The 20,949-nt window shown below is 50.4% G+C and overlaps 1 protein-coding gene across 13 annotated transcripts in view; it reads left to right on the top strand.

Moving 5' to 3' along the window:
* Window positions 1-18,897, top strand: part of ADAP2 (ArfGAP with dual PH domains 2) — a 46,912-nt gene extending 28,015 nt beyond the window's left edge. For 7 of the 13 annotated variants that reach the window (XM_021066059.1, XM_021066056.1, XM_021066058.1 and 4 more), the window contains 5 exons: window positions 3,060-3,206; window positions 8,053-8,136; window positions 11,385-11,447; window positions 13,455-13,532; window positions 14,243-18,672. In XM_021066059.1, coding sequence (XP_020921718.1) covers window positions 3,060-3,206; window positions 8,053-8,136; window positions 11,385-11,447; window positions 13,455-13,532; window positions 14,243-14,560 — 690 coding nt within the window. In that variant the 3' untranslated portion in view covers window positions 14,561-18,672. 13 annotated transcript variants of the gene reach the window in all.

The following is a 20,949-nucleotide window of genomic DNA, read 5'->3' as shown; positions in this document are numbered from 1 at the left end:
TTACTTTTTATTTTTTATTTTTGTCTTTTTGCCACTGCTTGGGCCGCTTTCGTGGCATATGGAGGTTCCCAGGCTAGGGATCCAATCGGAGCTGTAGCCACCGGCCTACGCCGGAGCCACAGCAACGCAGGATCCGAGCCGAGTCTGCGACCTACACCACAGCTCAGGGCAACGCCGGATCCTTAACCCACTGAGCAAGGCCAGGGATCGAACCCGCAACCTCATGGTTCCTAGTCGGATTCGTTAACCACTGTGCCATGACGGGAACTCCTCAGTTACTATTTTAAAAGGAGGTTCTTGGACTTCCCTAAGGGCTTAGTGGGTTAAGGATCTGATGTTGTCACAGCACCATCTTGGGTTGCTGCTACGGCACCAGTTTGATCCCTGGCCTAGTAACTTTCACACGCCTCAAGTGCAGCCAAAAAGAAAAAAAAGTGCTGGTGTAAATCTGTCCATACTTCCTATGTATGTTCAAATACACAACTCTCTACCTACCTACCGATCTATATACTCGCATAGTGTATGTACATTATACACGCTATATGCATATGTATGTGCATGTACCTTTTGCATTAATAGGTTCCTATTATACATCCTGTTCTGGGACTGGGTGTTCCTCGTACATGGGTATTGTGGACATTTTTTCACATTGGTAATATTTTGGTCTAAATTTTCCTATAAAAAATTTTTGGCAAATGACAAGGTCCTCCTGTATAGAACAGGAACTATATTCAATATCCTGTGACAAACCATAATGGAAAAGAAATGGCAAAGAATATAGGTATATGTCTACCTGAGCCACTTTTCTGTACAGCAGAAATTAACACAACCTTGTAAACCAACTACACTTCAATAAAATTTAGAAAAATTCTGTGGTATGATAGTGTGTGGATATGCCCTGATTTATCATTGATAGACAGTTACATAATTCCTCTTTTTTTTTTTTTTTTTTTTTTTTTTTTGTCTTTTTGCTATTTCTTTGGACCGCTCCCACGGCATATGGAGGTTCCCAGGCTAGGGGTCGAATCGGAGAAGTAGCCACCAGCCTACACCACAGCCACAGCAACGCAGGATCCGAGTCGCGTCTGCAACCTACACCCCAGCTCATGGCAACGCCAGATCGTTAACCCACTGAGCAAGGGCAGGGATCGAACCCGCAACCTCATGGTTCCTAGTCGGATTCGTTAACCACTGCACCACGATGGGAACTCCTTTTTTTTTTTTTTTTTTTTTTTTTTTACTATTATAAGAAGCATGGCAGTAAATTTTTTTTTTTTTTTTTTTGTCTTTTTGCCTTTTCTAGGGCCGCTTCCTGCGGCATGTGGAGGTTCCCAGGCGAGGGGTCCAATCAGAGCTGTAGCCACCGCCTATGCCAGAGCCACAGCAACGCCAGATCCGAGCTGAGTCTGCGACTTACACCACAGCTCACGGCAAGGCCAGATCCTTAACCCACTGATCAAGGCCAGGGATCGAACACGCAACTTCATGGCTCCTAGTCGGATCGTTAAACACTGTGCCACGACGGGAACTCCCATATTTTTTGACATACTTGTTTGCATAATAATACAATTACTTTCTTGGACAGATTCTTAGATATCAAATTCTGGGTCAAAACAAAACATTCAACATTTGAAATATGACCAAGTTTCCCTTTAGAGAAGACTGTCCACTAGAACTTTCTTTTCTCTTTTTGCTTTTTAGGGCCTTACCCGAAGCATATGGAAGTTCCCAGACTAGGGTTCTAATAGGAGCTGCAGCTGCTGGCCTACACCACAGCCACAGCGCCACACAGGAATGCCTCCCTTTTCCTTCTTAGCATCAGTTGGTACTCAGAACATATCAGAACCCTGAGAACAGAGTGGAGTGGGGGAGGGAGTGCTTCAAGCCCAACACCTGTTTTTTTTTTTTTTTTTTTGTCTTTTACCATTTCTTGGGCCGCTCCCACAGCATATGGAAGTTCCCAGGCTAGGGGTCAAATCAGAGCTGTAGCTGCTGGCCACACCAGAGCCACAGCAGTGCGGGATCCAAGCCGCGTCTGCGACCCCACACCACAACTCAGGGCAACGCCGGATCGTTAACCCACTGAGCAAGGGCAGGGATAGAACCTGCAACCTCATGGTTCCTAGTCGGATTTGTTAACCATTGAGCCACGACAGGAACTCCCCAACACCTGTTTTTAATCTGTTTGTTTTATCTGTTTTATTTGTTTGGCTTCCATGGACAATTTGCCTCAGAAAAAGTTCTACAGCTGGGAATTCCTGTCATGGCTCAGTGGAAATGAATCTAACTAGCATCCATGAGGATGTAGTTTCCATCCCTGCCCTCTCTCAGTGTGTTAAGGATCCGGTGTTGCTGTGAGCTCTGGTGTAGGTCCCACACGAAGCTTGGATCCTAAGTCTCTGCGGCTGTGGTGTAGGCTGGCAGCTACAGCTCCGACTGGACCCCTAGCCTGGGAACCTCCATGTGCTACAAGTGCAGCCCCAAAAAAGACAAAAAACAGAAAGAAAGGAAGGAAGAAAGGAAGGATGGAAGGAAGGAAGGAAGGAAGGAAGGAAGGAAGGAAGGAAGGAAGGAAAGAAAAGAAAAGGAAAAGAGAAAGAAAGAAAGAAAGAAAGGAAGGAAGGAAGAGTTCTACAGCTAAAAAGTTTGAGAATTTTTAAGTTGGGGTCTTTCCAAGCCCCTTTCCAGCTTTGAGAGGCCAATTTGATCAAGCAGGAGTGAATGGTGGGATGGCTGAATACATTAGAGCAGTAGAGCATCGGTGTATCTTTTTGGGGGGTGGGGGCAGTGCCCTTGGCATATGGAGGTTCCTGGGAAGGGGATCTGATCTGAGCTGCAATTTCGACCCAAGATGGTACAGTCTGATCCTTAACCCACTGTGCCACAGTGGGGAACTCCTATCTGTGCATCTTGATATTAGAGCGAGAACATTGAAAACTCATGCAGAATTCCACATTGGTAATTTGTTTGCATGAAGGCATTAAGATGCACTGGCAGAGGGGATGAGAAGCCACTCTGCTGACAGTCAGCATCTTGAGCATCTGCTTCCTCTTTTTCAGGGTAAAGACCCCAAAGCTGTCATCAGCATCAAGGACTTGAATGCCACCTTTCAGACGGAGAAGATAGGGAACCCCCACGGGCTGCAGATCACCTACCGGCGAGAAGGCCACGTCAGGAACCTGTTTGTGTATCACGAAAGTGGGAAGGTGAGAGGACAGTGTCACCATGCCAGCCTCCAGCTCAGCACCCCAGGACCCGGCAGGCCCTGCTCACTGACTCCCTTGCACAGCAGCCTCTTGAGATTTGCTGCTGCTGTTCGCTTTCACCTGTTGTCGCTTTCTGGTTGGAGATGGAGGTGTGGGTAAGGCAGAGCGAGAGCAGGAAGAGGAACCTGGCGGGTGCTATGGGTGTGTCTAGACAGTGCACAGCCATCAAGGAGCGTCCTGTTAGCAGAGGAGACAATGCCTGGGGCTGGCAAATCAGGTGGGGCTGCAATGCACTGAGGCTTTGCTCCTCAACATGTGGTTCAGCACCAACAGCCTTAGCATCACCTGTGAGCTTGTTAGAACTAGAGTCTCAGGCCCATCCTGGACCTACTGAATAAGCAACTGCTTTTTTGGAGTCCCCGTCATGGCGCAGCAGAAACGAATCCGACTAGGAACCATGAGGTTGCAGGTTCGATCCCTGGCCTTGCTCAGTGGGTTAAGGATCTGGCATTGGCGTGAGCTGTGGTGTAGGTCGCAGACCTGGCTCGGATCTGGTGTTGCTGTGGCTCTCGTGGAGGCTGGCAGCTGTAGCTCCGAGTAGACCCCTAGCCTGGGAACCTCCATAAGCCGTGGGTTAAGGATCTGGCATTGGCATGAGCTGTGGTGTAGGTCGCAGACCTGGCTCGGATCTGGTGTTGCTGTGGCTCTCGTGGAGGCTGGCAGCTGTAGCTCCGAGTAGACCCCTAGCCTGGGAACCTCCATATGCCGTGGGTGCAGACCTGAAAAGGGAAAAAAAACAAAAACTGAAGTTTGGAGTCAGAAGGTGGAGCCCTGGTGCTGCCATTCCTTCCCCGCAATTTACTTGTTTATGTTTGATAACACCCACCTTGCGGATTTGAAGGTCCGGTGACCATGAATGTGAAAGCATCTCATCATGGTGAAGTGCGCTGTAAACATTAGTTGCTACTGTTACTATTTGTTCAGGAGTGTGGCAGCTGCAGTAGACAAACCCTTGTGAGCAGTGTTACATCTGTATCACTTATGCATTCATGAATTCACTCTTTCACCAAATCCTTATAGCGCTCTTGCCTGCAGTGTGCACAGCACTGGAGTGTGTAGTGAAGGGGGCAGAGCCAGGAGTGGGCTTCTAAGATCTCACAGTCTCAGGAGGAAGACAGATGGGGAAATAGGCACTGACGATGCTGTGTGATGGGATGGAGGCCATGCTGGGGACAAACAGGAGACCCATGAGTGGGACAAACAGGAGACCCATGAGTTGCCTAGTCTACGGGGTGAGGGTGGAAGAGGGAAGTCAAAAAGGCTTTCCATGGGAGTTCCCATCATGGTTAGGCAGTAAGGAACCCGACTAGGATCCATGAGGACGCAGGTTCGATCCCTGGCCTCACTCAGTGGGTTAAGGATCTGGTGTTGCTGTGAGCTGTGGTGTGGGTCACAGATGCGGCTTGGATCTGGTGTGGCTGTGGCTGTAGTGGAGGCTGGTAGCTACAGCTCTGATTAGACCCCTAGCCTGGGAACTTCCATGTGCCACAGGAGCAGCCCTAAAAAGCAAAAAAAAAAAAAAACAAACAAACAAAAAAAGGCTTTCCAGAGGAAGGATCTTCTATTTTAAGATTGTGTGAATATGCTCAAAAGGAGAACACTCAAACCAGCTTAAAGGGGACATGAATGGGAAAGATACAGGGCTATTTATTTCAAAGGCGAGAAGTATGGCTGGGCCTCCTGAGGGATTAGAATCGGGAACTGTGGTGTGGGGGCGGGGCGGGGAGAGAGGGAGAGGGAGAGAGACTATAAAATCAGAAGTGCAAGGGATGTCTCACTTTTTGGTTTCTCTAAATTTAAGAATCTCATTCCCCAAATTGCCACAAAATCTAGTATCAGCCATCTTTCTCCGCTCCCTCCCTTGGCTTTACCAGACTCTTGGGACTTGTGCAGTCCAGGAGACATGGAGACAATCCTTGGTTCTGTGGTGGGCTCACTGCTGGAGCCTAGGTCTAGTCTGGCTGGGTACCAGTGGTTGCCCCTCCATGCCCATCACTGCTCCAAGGACTTTTGCTGAGGTGCCCAAGTTTGGTCACTTATGATACCCGGCTCCCTCCTACTGACCCGGTTGTAGAGCATCTGACAATCTGGTTCTGGCCATTCTCTTTCCCTCAGTGCCCCAACATCAAGATGGGCATAAATGGGTATTTGTGTGTGTGTGTGTCTGTGTGTGTCTGTGTGTGTGTGTTGCAAACTCATTCCTGCATCAGCCAAGTAGGCAACTTAAAAGTGAAGTGAGCAGGAGTTCCTGTTGTGGTGCAGTGGAAACGAATCCCACCAGTATCCATGAGGATGCAGTTTCAGTCCCTGGCCTTGCTCAGTGGGTTAAGGATCTGACATTGCCGTGAGCTGCGGAGCTGTGGTGTAGGGTCACAGACACAGCTCTGATTTGAACCTTAGCCTGGGAACTTCCACATGCTGCAGGTAGTACCCTAAAAAGAAAAAAAAAAAAAAAAGAGAGAGAAAAAAAAAAAAAAGAAGTAAAATGGGCAGCCTTAAGGCTGTGGCAAACAGGAAAACCTTTATAGAGGACTAAAACCAGCAAACCAAACTTCAGGAGCCAAATAAACATGAATACAGGTTGGATTTGGCCCCAGAGCCACCAATATGTGACTGAATAGCCCTTCCAAAGTGAAGGCCTAGATGGGTCTTTCATGGGATGGTCCCATTCCCTAAAAGGTCCATGATGCCCACAAGAGAGCTCAGAACTCAGGCATCCTGGGTCAGCAAGCTTGACCTGAAGAGAGAGAGAGAGGGTAATGATGGTTTCATTCCTTTGAAACCAAATTCGAATGAATTTCTCAATCACCGTATTACATCTAAATGCAGCCCAGCACCTATTTTAACAAGTCTTTCAGTTTCCCGATTCCAAATTCCTGGGAGAAAGAATCTGATAAGCCCTGTCTGGCCTTAGTATTGGTCCAGCCCTGGTCCAGGTTTCTTTCTTTCTTTTTTTTTTTTTTTGCTGTGGCCAAGAGGGACTGAGATCAGAGCAGCAATTGTGGCTGCAACTGTGGGGGTGGTGGGTGGGGGAGACAGGGCGAGGCAGTTCTCATAGAATCAGGGCTTGGGTGGCGCAAAAATCTATTACGACATCTACAGTCAACCTTAGGAGAATGTTCTAGGTAAAAGCTATGTCGGAGGTGGAGGCAGAGAGGTGGGTGAGGCAGAATGTTCCTGCTTGCATTGAGGGAACAGCCTGCATTGAAGGAGTCTGCAAATGGTTTTGTATGGCAAGATCTCAGAGGGCAAAGAACTTAGACTGAGAGTTCCCTGGTGCCTCAGTGGGTTAAGGATCCGGCATTGTCACTGTCTTGGCACAGGTTTCATCCCTGGCCTGGGAACTTCTGCATGCCATGGGTGAAGCCACAACAAAATAAAATAAAACAAACAAAGCAAAAACTTAGACTCTTTTCCTGAGGGTAGTGGAAAAGACTCTAAGCTAGACTCCATTAGATTTGCAATTTAAAAATCACTCTGGGGAGTTCCCTGGTGGTCTAGTGGTTCATTGCTGTAGCCTGAGTTCAATCCCAGGTCTGGGAACTGAGATCACATATCAAGCCTCACCAAAAAAAATATGGTTTTTTTTTTGTCTTTTTCTGGGCTGCACCTGCGGCCTATGGAGGTTTCCAGGCTAGGAGTGGAATCAGAGCTGTAGCCGCTGGCCTGTGCCACAGCCACAGCAGCACAGGATCTGAACTTCATCTGTGACCTACACCACAGTTCACGGCAATGCCGGATCCTTCACCCACTGAGCGAGGCCAGAGGTTGAACCTAGTCCTCATGGATACTAGTCAGATTTGTTTCCACTTGTTCCATGGGAGCTCCCCCCCAAAATTTTTAAATGGCAGGGGGAGAAAGAAAAAAAATCACTCTGGCTGGTCATGGTGAGGACCAAGAGGAGAACAGCAGAGCAGAGGCAGAGCCAGCTAGATAAGCGGCTCAGCAGGCGAGGGACGCCGGCACACACTGCCCAGGGAGGCGTTCTCCCAGAGGGACGCACAAGGTCCCCGCCGGCTTCAGCCTAAGTTGCACCCCCACCATGAGCATCCCCACTGGAGGAGCATCCCGGGCTCTTCTGCCCCCACCTGAAAGCTGGTCTTTGATATCTGAGGACCGCTGCTCCTCAAGCTGTGTCCCACTGCCCAGCATCATGTCACCTGAGAGCTCCTCAGGAATGCACATCTCAGACCCCACCCCAAACCCACGGAATCCAAATCTGCATTTTTTTTTTTTTCTTTTTAGGGCCTCACTTGTGGCACATGGAAGTTCCCAGGCGAAGGGTCGAATTGGAGCTGCAGCTGCTGACCTACACCACAGCCACAGCAATGCCGACTCTTTAACCCACCGAGCGAGGCCAAGGGATCAAACCTGAATTCTCACCTCTATCTGGTTCTTAACCCAAATTTTTGGCATCCCTGTATGGGCTCCAACATATCTGCCTTTTAAGGAGATGCTGAGGTTATTCACACACACACACACACACACACACACACACACACACACACACACACACACACTGGCCCCTCCCATGTGCTTCCCCTGGGTCTGTTCCCATGGTTCTGGGGAGGTCCCTGTCCATGGCTTCCCACTCACTCAGGTGTCCAGGCTCTGGCATTGTCCTCCCAGATGCCCGCGATCAGCCCGCAGCCCCTGAATGGACTAAGGGTGTGCGCACGTGCCCAGACTTGGAGAGCCACTGGCTTCCTGCCACCAGCCTCAGTGCCCCCCACGCCCTCCTTTGTTGCCTTCACTGCCCATCTGTCCTTTGCATTTTTCTCTGCAGGAGATAGTGGACTGGTTCAATGCCCTCCGTGCAGCCCGTCTTCAGTACCTAAAAATGGCCTTTCCTGAGCTCCCAGAGTCTGAGGTGAGCTAAATGGGGGCTCCCGACTTGCACGTCGCCTCTCTGCCGTCTCCTCCGCTCCTTGGCTGCTGTTCTCAGAGACACTCAGGGGCTCCTTGAGACTTGGGGTTTGGGGTCTCAGAGGAAGCCACAAGCTTTCTCCTGGGGAGGCTGGGGGTTATGGGCTCACGTGTGGCCAGGGGGCCTCCAAAAAGCAGGGCAGGCTCTTCCCCATTGGGCTGCATGACCACCACCCAGTGTCAAGGGGCTAGGATTTGAGCATCTCTTTCTGACTCCTTCTCCCTCTAAAATGTATGAATGGCTCCCCACTTACTTCTTACAAAGTACTTTTGAGCCCTTTCATCTAGTAATCCCTTGTAGCCAGCGGTTGTAGTCCCATCTCACTGATGAAAAACTGAGTCCTGGAGTCCTGGGAAGGTCAGGGAAATGACCGGAGGTGCTCTTCCCGCTCGAACATGCCCCTTTGCCCTCTCCCATGCTGGTCTTGGGGAGGCTGTGGGGTCTTTCCCACTATACACCTGCCAGGAGCAAACAGTCTGCCTTTTGTGGACAAGGTGATGGTGAGCCTGAGAACTTCATTTTGATTGTCCTCAGACATCTGGGGCCTCCATCTCTGTCTCTCAGGCTGGGTTGGAGGAGCTGTAGAGTGTGGTCCAGAAGATGCTGTCCTGAGCCAGGAGGCCTGGGCTCTCCTGGATGCTCGGCTGCTAACTTGCTGTGTGACCACTTCCAGTTGAGTCACCTCTCTGAGCATCTGTTTCCACAGCCGTGAGATGGTACTTGGTCTGGGTCTTCTTTAGGATCCCCTACCCCCTGAGGTGCTGTGCTCTGGCCCCTGTTTTCGGTCTAAGAGGAGTTTGTAAGGGATGGGGGTAGAGAGACCTTGTTAATCCTGGGACTTTCATTTTTTTCTTTACTTTTTAGGGCCGCTTCTGCGGCATATGGAAGTTCCCAGGCAAGGGGTCAAATCAGAGCTGCAGCTGGAGCCTCCACCACAGCCACAGCAGCTCGAGTCTGTGACCTACACCACAGCTCACGGCGATGCCGGATTCCTAACCCATTGAGCGAGGCCAGGGATTCAACCCGAATCCTTATGGATACTAGTTGGGTTTGTCACCACTGAGCCACAACAGGAACTCCCCTGGGACTTTCTTATTCCCAACTATTAGACTGTCCTTGGAAGCCTAAATGCTCCCTAATTCCCAGGTTTGCAGGGAGCAAAGCGCCTGGAACAGGGGTCTGCTTTAGCCCCAGTGATGCACCGAGATGGCAGTTCTGTAGGATCTGTTCTGCCCGGCCTGGCACAGGGCCTGCTCAGCCTGCAGAGCCAGCCCCCGGAGCTGGTGAGGGCCAGTTCCCATGGGCAGGGCACTGGGAAGCTGCCTGCTGCCTGGAGAGGATGGAGGGGAGGACGGCCTGACGCTCTGTCTGGCTTGACGCTCCAACCGTGCTGAGCCCTGCAGAAGAAACGGGCCTCGGGCCAACATCCTCCATGTCCTCTTGGCTCCCTCATTCCCCCGTGTTACCCTTCATCCACTGCCAGTTTCCTCTCCCCCCATCTTTCCTCCTCATGTCCATCCATGTGTGGTGTGAGCTTCTGGGCAGTCAGTGAAGCCCGGCTCAAGCTCAGGACCCAGAGGCCAGAAACCCAAGGAGCCCCACTGGGGCTAAGGTCCTGTAATAATAAAACACATGGACCTGAAGTCAGAGAAGCTGATGTGTTATACAGGGCAAGTCGCCTCACCTCTCTGAGCCCCAGTTTACTGATTTGTCACCGTGGGGACAGGACCTGCCTCTCAGGGCTGCGGTGGGTCCGGTGGGCCAAGGTGTCTAAGTTTCCATGAGTGGAACCCATCCACGCGGGATCCCTTCTTCTTCCTATCACTTCCTGAGGCCTGGACTCCCCCCTGCTCTGGCTCCAGTTCAGGCATGGAGCTGTTAGGACTCCAACTTCTCGCCAAATGAAGGAATGAACGCCTGCAGAATGCATTTTAAGCAAAGGGGAGTGGTGTCTTTTTTTTTTTTTTTTTTTTTTTTTCTTTTTTAGGGCAGCACCCTCGGCATGTGGAGGTTCCCAGGCTAGGGATCTAATCGGAGTTGCCGGCCTATGCCACAGCCACAGCAACGCCGGATCCTTAACCTGACAAGCGAGGCCAGGGATCGAACCTGCATCCTCATGGATACTAGTCAGGTTCATTACCGCTGAGCCATGATGGGAACTCCAGGGGAATGATGTCCTTTATGTTTTCCTTTCTGGCTCACAACTTTCCCCCTTTCAGATCTTCCATGCCTATTCCCAGACTCGCATCCCCTTTGCCCCTGCCCTGAGTCCTGGCTCTGGAGAACCCCTCTGTGGCCCCAAGCCCAGGCTGTTTCACTTGAAGCTCTTCACTTGCCAGTTAGACCCCCCTGGAGCACAGAAGGCCAGCATCAACCCCTGGAAGCATCTCTGAGCATAAGGTTGGAAGGGGTCCTGAAGGTCACATAATCCAGTGTTCTTATTACACGGAGGGACACTGGCCCAGAGAGGCATAAGATCTTACGAAGGTAACACAGCTGGTTGAGGTCAGACCTGGAGCTAGAACTCTGATCTCCTGACTCCTAGTCCAGAGCTTTCTCTACTTGGCCACTCTGCCATCACGTTAGGGCCCTGAGTCAGACTGCCCACCCATGACCAGGTCTTGGCAAGGGACCTGATCAGAGGGCATGTTGAGACTTTAGCATCATATGGTAGTGGCAGGGGTACCACCTGTGTCTGTCCAGCTCTCAGTGTGAAAGCTCTTCATCCTACCGGTGCCAGGACTTTGGGAAAATCCCCAACCACTTCTCGGAGGCCTGGTTTCTTCATATCCACGAGGATGATAATATCCACCCCCAAGGGTGGTTGAGAGGTACACGCAGAGCCCGACACAGGGCAGAGCCTCAGAATATGCCCCCCTGTCAGCAGGAGGTCGCCTCAGAGCCTTGCCTGTGTCCTCCTCCTGGGGTTGCTGAAGGAATCCTTCAACTAGTCTTTAAACCAAGACTCGGCCGTGCTGGGAAGTGCTGCAAACATCTGGGGTGCTGCTGTCTGGCTCTGTTGAAATAATAACATTGCATCCATACCATGTTCCAAATATAACCCCGTGAACTTTGTTCACACATCCTTCCCCATTCCCAACTTCCCCTTTGACGGGGGGCCGAGTTCGGTGGGGAACCTCGGGCTCCTGGGGGGTGAGGCAGGGGGTCAGTGGGTGTCTCTCTTCCCCCAGCTCGTGCCCCTCATCACCAGGAACTACCTCAAACAAGGCTTCATGGAAAAGACGGGTCCAAAGGTATGTCCTATGCACCCCCACCCCTGGGCAAGGGGGCTTGCACAGCCCTTGTCCCAGTGGACAGCAGAGCTGATTTGGGAGGCGGGAAAATGGGGAAGCAGGGGGGAGGGAGGAGGGAAGAAGGGGAAGGAAATAGATGTTGTGAGTTCTGGGGGGAAGGGCCGAGTGGAGACGGGTGGCTGGAGTGTGGTCCAGCACTGCCGCAGGTGCTTCTCCCTCTAACCGGGCATCCTCCTCTTTATCGACATCTGGCCTCTTTTTTTTTTTTTTTTTTTTTTAAGTTTTATTGAGGTGTAATTAATTTGGTTGTGAACATTTCTGCTGTACAACAAAGCAACCCATTCATACATATACACATATCCATTCTCTCTCAGATTCTTTCCCACATAGCTTATCACACAATACTGGGTAGAATTCTCTGTGCTATAGAGCCGGTCCCCATTGGACAATCATTCCGTATACCTCAGTGTTCAGCTTCTATCTTTTTTTTTTTTTTTTTTTTTTTTGGTTTTTAGGGCTGTACCCGCGGCATATAGGTTCCCAGGCTAGGGGTCTAATCGGAGCCGTAGCTGCTGGCCTACACCACAGCTCACGGCAACGCTGGATCCTTAGCCCACTGAGCAAGGCCAGGGATCGAAGCTGGGACCTCATGTATACTAGTCAGATTTATTCACCACTGAGCCATGATGGCAACTCCAGCTTCTATCTTCTTGCCACCATCTAACTGACCCTCCAGGTGGGAAAACATAACTGAAAAGGGACTCCAGGGGGACAGCTTTTGGCTTTCCAGAACCCTGGTGTGCTCCATGCTGGGGCCCTACAAAGACAATCCAAGTGAGACGGCATCTCAGAAAATGCACCTACATACCTGTGCTTGGTGCTAGTGAGGCTCCCATGGGCAGGCCCATCCCTCAGACTCAGCCTCTGCCCTCCTTTGCTAAACATGCCCCCACCCCCACCCCGTGGCTGCTCACTCCCACTCATCTGTGAAGGAATGGAAACCTGGCTGCTCTGCGTCTCCGGTAGGTGGGGCGGGGGGGGAGTGTCCAGAGGGGCCAGGCTCCCTCGGTCTCAGGACATCTCAGACCCAGCCTGGATGCTGGTGGGGCAAGGCTCAGTCAGAAATCTGACTGGAGGAGTTCCCATTGGGCTCAGCAAGTTAAGAATCCAACTAGTATCTATGAGGATGCGGGTTCGATCCCTGGCTTCGCTCAGTGGGTTAAGGATCTGGTGTTGCCACAGGCTGCAGATGCAGCTCAGATCTCACGTGGCTGTGGCTGTGGGGTAGGCCAGCAGCTGCAGCTTGGATTCAGCCCCTAACCTGGGAGCTTCCATGTGCTGCAGGCGTGGCCCTTAAAAAGGGAAAAAAATAAAGAAAAGAAAGAAATCTGTCTGGAGATGGTCAGGGGTTGTGAGGGGCAAAAGCAGAGGAGCTCCTCCCCCCAAAAAAAGGCCCCAAACAACAGCATATTGATGCTTTTTTTTTTTTTTTTTGAAGGTGTAAGGTGCTGACAGGATGGTTGTTAAGCTGACGGTGAAAGGTGTTAGGCAGTCAGTGTAAAGAAAGCCTCGGGCAGCTGGAAAACTAGTAAAAGGCTTGCTGGTTTCCTTTCTTCCCCAGCTGGTGGCACCGCCCTCTGCATGGTTCTTGTGGGGCTTTCCTTCCTCTGACCCAGGTTAGGATTTGGCCAAGGCCAGCCTTTCAGCAGCGCTCAGCAGTAGCCACTTCTGATTTCCCAGCTTCCTTTTTCTGAGACTTCTTGTCCACAGCTTGAGAAAAAGGAAAATGCCTCTTCCAGCCCACCCAGGCAGCACCTGGAGGCCACAGGTCATAGAGGCCGGTGGAGGGGTGGGGTGAGAATGGGGTCCTCCAGGCCTGGAGAGGAGTGCTGGGGTGTCTGATGTGGAGCTGGGACCAGCCAGCTCCCTCCGCCTGGCCCAGGCTGGCCCTCAGGCCTCTGTGCCTCTGCCTTGGCTGAGCCTGGTACGAGGTTCCCTCTTTTGCAGCAGAGAGAACCTTTCAAGAAAAGGTGGTTTGCCCTGGACCCCCAGGAGCGGAGGCTGCTCTATTACAAGAACCCACTGGTAAGAGCCACTGTCCGCCACTCTGCTCCCGCAGCCCCAGATGTTGCTCGGGACCATGGGGAAACCATGGTCTTGACAGAGAGACCCAGCAAGGGACACACCTCCACCTTCGCTGTCTCAAAGTCATTCTTGGGCCCGAAGCTAGGCTCTCCCTCGCCTTCAGGAAGTCCTTTCTGTGTGTCCCAGCTGCTGCAAATGTAGCCAAATAGGTGTTTCAGGTTTCTGGTCTCCAGGGCTCCCTCCTAACCAGGAGGCTGTGGAGCCTAGAGGTTGGAAGGGAGGCTCTAGAACTCGGCTGTCTGGGCTCTGGCTCCAGCCCTGCTGCCTTTAGGGGTGTGCCCTGGGCAGAGCACTTAGCTCTCAGAGCCCCGGTTTTCTCCTCCGCAAATAGGCTTAATAATAAATAGCACTGCCTTCCTCCGAGGCTGCCTCGAGGATTATTCTATGCGCTCCTACACGTAAAGCACGTGGACTTCCTGGGGCAGAATTGGCTCTCCGTGAACACTAAGCATCCTTTCCACAGATGCGTTGCGCGATTCTTTTAAGGTTTGAGCTTTTTCAATGCTGGGCCCACTTAGCCGCATCCTCCAGCAGAGCGCATCCCCGCCCCGCCCACGCCCTTTCCGAAAACCGAGCCGAGGGCTCCCGGGCTCCCAGGAGGCCCTCCGCCCCACGTGTGGCCTCTGATGCCCCGTGCCCTGTATTTGCAGGACGCCTTTGAGCAGGGCCAGGTATTTCTCGGGAGCAGCGAGCAGGGGTACCAGGTGTACGAAGACCTGCCCAAGGGCGTCCGGGGCAATCGCTGGAAAGCCGGCCTCACCATGGTCACCCCCCAGCGAAGGTTCGTCTTCACCTGCCCCAGCGAGAAGGAGCAGCGCGAATGGCTGGAGAGTTTTCGGGACGTCCTCTCCCGGCCCCTGACGCCCCTCAACCTCCTCCGTAAGAGGCCGGACCTGGGGGTTGTCCTTCTGGCCGAGGGTGGTGGGCGGAAAGGGGCTTCCGCACCTGGGTTCAGCCGGGAGCCCTGAAACCGGGCTCATGGCTCCGGACTGCCCTCTTTCCCTTTTCTTCTCTTCCTGCCAAAGAAAAGTTCAGACGGCGCACGTTACTGCCAGAAAACCCTCTCTGTCCCCGCCAGGTCCCTCGGCCTTTCCCCGTTAGCAGCTGGAGGAGTTTGGCCCCGGCGGCACGGGCGGTTAGCGCCCCTTTCCCACCCTGCTCCGTGCAGGAGCCGGCAGCCTCTCTGTGCCGCCGCCCCCTGTCCCTGAGTCCCTGTTCTCGTGAGAAAACCCTGGCCTGTTGTTAAGGTCACCCCCGCTGGGCAGCTCCTGGGATTTCGGATTCCTCCCCACGGAGGGAAGGCTATTTTTAGGGCCCTTTTTTCTCTGGGTCTCCCCTCCCCCACCCTGCTCCTCCCTTCACCCCAGCTGTGTCACGAGCAGGCTTCCCCATCTGCAGACGCCCCACGAAAGGAGGGGGGATGTTCGGAGCCAGAGCAGGAAGCTTCTGGCCTGGGTCTGGCTTCTGGGACGCTCGGAAGAAGTTCTGTGTCTGGAAAAGTACAGCCTGAGCAGGTGGCCCCACACGGCTCCTTGGGAGAAACCCTTGTGCCCTCTGAGTCTGACCTGTATAAACACAAACTGGCTTCATTTTCCAAAATCCCAAAGCCCAGGAGCCTCAGCAATGGCCTCGTGGTTGGTGGTGAGGCATGTCAGCTGGCGTTTTCTTTTCCCTGGGGGCCTGTGCGGCTGCATCTCTTGTCTGTTTTTCTCTGTTTGCTGCATCTCTTTGCTTTTCTCTCCTTCTCTAGTGTGTGTCCCCTCTATTACCTTTCCAGTCCGGTTTTTATTTTGTCATTGTTCCCTTGTCCCCCGCTGTCCCTTCCCTCCAGTGGGACTTCGTTGGCAGGGCCACACCTCAATCCTCTTCTTGTTCCCCTTGCAGCTGCATCAACAGAGAGTGGCTGCAGCAGGTGACCCACTGGCCACCCGGTGTACCCGGTGGGAAGGAGTTCTCCCCTCGGCTCTGGGTGCCCAGTAGGAGCGCCCCACAGTTGGCAGCTGTCATGGGCAGTGAACTCTACCAAGACCAGAGCTTTGGCCTTTATCTGCCAGCTCCTTGGGCCTCCCCACTGCCCGGCTCTGGGAACCTGGTAAATGTCCTCAAGGCCCAGGACATCTCAAATGAAGGCATTGCCATAGAAAGAACCACAGCATCAGACAAGTGGCATTCTTGCTGGAAAAAAAACAGCAAAAAAAGTTTACTATGAATCTAACCATGAACAGAGTTCCTGTTATGGCTCAGTGGTTAAGAACCTGACGTAGTGTCTGTGAGGATGTGGATTCGATCCCTGGCCTCGCTCAGTGTGTTAAGCATCCAGTGTTGCCACACCCAGCAGTGTAGGTTGCAGCTGCAGCTTGCATCCAGTGTTTTGACTATGGTGTGGGACTTGGCTGCAGCTCCAATTCACCCCCTAGCCCTGGAACTTCCATATGTCGCAGGTGTGACTGTAAAAAGAAAAGGGGAAGAAAAAAAAAAAAAGAATTTAACCATGAGGAAAGAATCAGACAAATCCACAGTAGAGAAATTCTGCAGAACAGCCGGCTGAACTCTTCAAGAATGTCAGTATCTCGAAAGATCAAGTACTCTGGAAACTGCTCTAGGTTAGGGGAGACTAAAGAGACATGGCAACAAAATGCAATTCATTGTTCTTGATTGGATCCTGGATTGAAAAAGAAACAGTTTTAGGAGTTCTCATGTGGCTCAGAAGGTTAAGGACCTGGTGGTGTCACTGCAGTGCCTTTGTCTACTGCCGTGGCATGGGTTCAGTCCTTGGCCCAGGGAACTTTTGTATGCTCTGGACGCAACCAAAAACAAACCAACCAACCAACAAACAAAAAAACAATTTGAGGGATGTGATTGAGAAAACTGGGGAAATTTAAAGAAGGATGTATATTAAGCAGTAGTTGTGAGATTGTGATGATGATGCCGTGTTTGTGTAGGAGAGTGCTCTTGTTCGTAGGGGATCCATGCTAGAGTGTTCAGGGGTAAAATGTACTCTTGTCTACAACTGACTCTTAAATGGTTCAGCAAAAGATAAGTCTTTGTATGGATGTGTGTAGAGAGTATATAGATACATAGATAGTGTGTGCGTCTATGTATGTGTGGAAGACAGGAAGCCTATGTTTACACACCGCACACACACACACACACACACGGGAGAAAGAAACTGTGCAAAATGTTAGCAACTGATGAATCTAGATGAAGTATAGCTGGATATTTACTGTCCAATTCATGCAAATTTTCTATAGGTTTTTTTTTTTGCCTCTTCTAGGGCTGCTCCCATAGCATATGGAGGTTCCCAGGCTAGGGGTCGAATTGGAGCTGTAGACGCTGGCCTACACCACAGCCACAGCAATGCAGGATCCGAGCCGCCTCTGCGACCTACACCACAGCTCATGGCAACGCCGGATCATTAACCCACTGAGCAAGGCCAGGGATCGAACCTGCAACGTCATGGTTCCTAGTCGGATTTGTTAACCACTGAGCCACGATGGGAACTCCCCTCTATAGGTTTTATAGTTTTCAAATTTAAAAGTCAGAGGGAAAAGTTCTTTTTTTAATCTTTTATTTTTTTTCATTAATCAATTAATTTATTACATCTGTAGTTGTATAATGATCATCACAATCCAGTTTCACAGGATTTCCATCCCACAACCCAAGCACATCAGAGGGAAAATTTCTTTAAAAATCTGCTTTTCATTCTTCAAAAGTTGTAGGTTTTCTACATGAATCAAAAATGTTCCTGGGAGGTGTTCCCATTATGGCTCAGCGATAATGAACCTGACTAGTATCCATGAGGACAAAGGTTCGATCCCTGGCCTCACTCAGTGGGTTAAGGATCCAGCATTGTCGTGAGCTGTGGTGTAGGTCACAGACGTGGCTTGGATCCCACAGCGTTGCTGTGGCTGCGGTGTAGGCCAACAACTGCAGCCCTGATTTGACCCCTAGCCTGGGAACTTCCAGATGCCATGGGTGCAGCCCTAAAAAGAAAAAAAAAGAAAAGAAAAGGTTCCTGAGAAAGTTCTACTACTTTTGTGCACATTTTAGAAAAATTCAAAGCCTAGGCAGTACCAACAAAACAGTGTCCTCATGGATCAGCCACTATCCCTAGAAAGAAAGAAGGAAGCTGAGAAGACAACTCAGCTGGACCCCAGGGTGGACAGCCCTCCAGCCCCGCTGCCAGGTCGGGCCTCACCACTAACGAAACTGCTGGAAAACTCACTTCTCCATCTCTGTGCCTTGGTTTTTCTCCTTCATATGAGGAAGTTGTGTATTAATTACTGAAATTCAATGGAAGCAACCAGTATTTTTGAGCACCTCCCAGGTACCAGGCTCTGGGAGCAGGCAGGAACCAGGTGATGCAGTCCCTGCCATCACAGATTTCAGAGGCTGGGAGGCAGGAGTGTTCAGAAAGAGGAGGTGCTGGCGGCTCTGATGCGGAGCACTAGGGTTCATCAGAGCTGAGGGAAGAGGGGCGCCTTCTTCCCCTCCAGGAAGTGACGAAGTGACATTGAACGGCTTAGAGGTTAGTCAAGGGAAGGGGGCCCGGAAAACACTGTCGGCTGAGGCAAGAAAACATTCAGAGGCTCCCAAATGGCAAAGAGGAGCGGGAAGATATCTCCTGTCTCAAGTGCCTGAAATGTCAGAGAAAGAGATCGCCCAGGTCTCTGCTCTGTGATCCTTTGTCTCTTCAAGGGACATGGAGAAAGACATTGACTGCTTTCATTTTATTGGAGCCCCTGAGGGGTGGGGTGTCTTTAAGAGAGTCTTTGCTTTTTAAGGGATTTTCTTTTGGATTCCCCAGTCACAGGACAAGCAACAGCATCTGGGTGTCTTGCCTGCAGCTTCCTGACTGCCCACATGGAGATGTGGGTGCTTCCTCTTCTGGCTCCTGAAGCACCTTGAAAATGTCTGTTTCACCACCTCCTGGGTTGTATATTAAGGCTCAATTTTACTCGATTCTCTTAATGCCTTCCCCCCCCCCCTTTTTTTTAAATACCACCTGTGAACTCTCTTGGCTGTACTCTGCTAAGTTCTGAGGATGAGAAAACCAATAAAGGCACAGATACACCTTCAAGAACTTATGGTCCAGAGGGGACGAGAGAGAAGCAAACGGCGGTAACAGAGCTCCTTGGGGAGGGAAACTGGGATTCTGGGAGCCCCTTGGAGGACAGACATGAGAAATGACGTGCCAGTGAAATGGTTTCTGAGGCTGGCGGGATGGCTGTCTTTGAGTTCCCCAAGGACACCTCGGTACTCATATTAAATCCTCTTCTCCCTTTGACTTGTAAGTACAAGCAAATTTCTGTTGCTTGCATCAATCGGTCCTGATTGGAGTTTTCGTGGCTCAGTGGTGAACGAGCCTGACTAGGATCCATGAGGATGTGGGTTCAATCCCTGGCCTCACTCAGTGGATTAAGGATCTGCATTGCTATGAGCTGTGGCTTAGGCTGGCAGCTGCAACTCCAATTTGACCCCTAGCTTGGGAACATCCATATGCTGCAGTGTGGTCTTAAAATGCAAAACAAACAAACAAAAACATCCTGACTAACGAAGTTCTCCCCAGAAAGGTGATCTCTATGCTGAGTCCTGTAAAATGACTAGAAAATCCTTAGGATGGGGTTGGGAGGGAGGAAGAGAGTGTGTACAAAGGCCCGTAGACAAGAGAGCACATGGCCTGTTCTGGAAATTTCAAATAATTCAGTGTGTCTAGTGTAGAGATGGGTGGTGGTGGTGGGGAGATAAGAACAGCTTAGATTGGAGGGAAGGGTCTGCTTCCAAATTGGAGGAGTAGCTCCAATCAGAACAGCCATTTCATACATAAGTATTAGAAACTCTGTACAGATTGTAATAAGTATAATCTGAAGACCTTGGGAAATAACCCAAAGCAGGCAGAAACCAGAGGGGAGAAGGCACTAGGAAGCAAGGAAGCAGGGATGTATTTCTCACTTTTTAGCTTTTCACCTGCTGGTAGGCCCTGTGTCAATGCCTCAGGGGGGCTCTAAAATTCTGATGGAAACCTGCAGTCTTATTGATTAAAAAATAGAGGACCAAGGAGTTCCCATCGTGGTGCAGCAGAAATGAATCTGACTGGGAACCATGAGGTTGAGGGTTCAATCCCTGGCCTTGCTCAGTGGGTTAAGGAGCTGGTGTTGCTATGAGCTGTGGTGTAAGTCGCAGACTGGGCTTGGTCTGGCATTGCTGTGGCTGTGGTTTAGGCCAGCACGATTGGACCCTGAGACTGGGAACCTCCATATGCTGCGGATGTGGCCCTAAAAAGACAAAAGACCAAAAAAAGAAAAAAAAATAAAAGAAAGAAAAATAGAGGACTGAGTTTAAGGCTACCATCGTAGCTTAAAACTGAGAGAGGGAAGCCTGGGAGGAGACGTCTACAGAAGGGGAGCCCCGAATTTTATGTATTATCCGCCTGCTCTCTGGAGGAACAAAACAAAACCTAGAGGTTTGACAATGTGTCATTCATAATATCAGGATATAACCCTAAACTGGTAGACATGATGAAATAAAATATGAATTATACTCAGAAAAATCAATGGAGAATTAAAAAAGAAAAAAAGGCAAAATATCTCTGTATTGTCCACTTAAAAATGATTAAAATGGTAAACTTCTGTTTATATTTTACCACCATAAAAAATGGAAAAAGGCAGATTTTTGAAAAAAGACATACAAAAAACCATTTCCAGATTAAACAAATTATATGTTTCCAGCAGAACTGCCACATAAGGAATGCTAAAGAAAGTTCTTTGGGGTAAAAGGAAATGATACCAAACAGAAACTCGGATCTTTAGGAAGCAATAAAGTATAACAGAAATGGTAAAAGTGGAGTTCCCCTCATGGCGCAGGGGAAATAAATCTGACTAATATCCATGAGGACACAGGTTCGAACCCTGGGTGCACTAGAAAGCCAAAAAAAAAAAAAAAAAAAAAAAGGTAAAGATTTAAGTGAATATGACTGCCTATTTAGAGCAGGAACTACGTGTTGAATTGTTTATAGCTTCTGTAGAGATGATGCTTATGACAACAAGAAGGCCTGGAGGAGGGAGTAAATGGAACTCTACACTTTCAAGCTTCTTATACTTGAAGTGGTACAAAACCAAGTACATTGTGAAAAGTCAAGGATGTATACTGTCATCCTTAAGGCAACCACTAAACAGAGAATGCAAAGAAGTATAATTACAAAACTAACAAAGAGAGTTCCCACTGTGGCTCAGGGGGTTAAGAACCCAATTAGTATCCATGAGGATGCATGTTCAATCCCTGGCCTCACTCTTAGTGAGTGAAATGATCCAGCATTTGCCGCAAGCTGTGGTGTAGGTCACAGACATGGCTCAGATCT

Source organism: Sus scrofa, chromosome 12 (genome assembly GCF_000003025.6).
Source record: "Sus scrofa isolate TJ Tabasco breed Duroc chromosome 12, Sscrofa11.1, whole genome shotgun sequence".
Taxonomy (NCBI): Eukaryota; Metazoa; Chordata; class Mammalia; order Artiodactyla; family Suidae; genus Sus; species Sus scrofa.
Note: the sequence above shows the minus strand (reverse complement) of the source record. Positions and strands in the feature narration are given on the sequence as shown.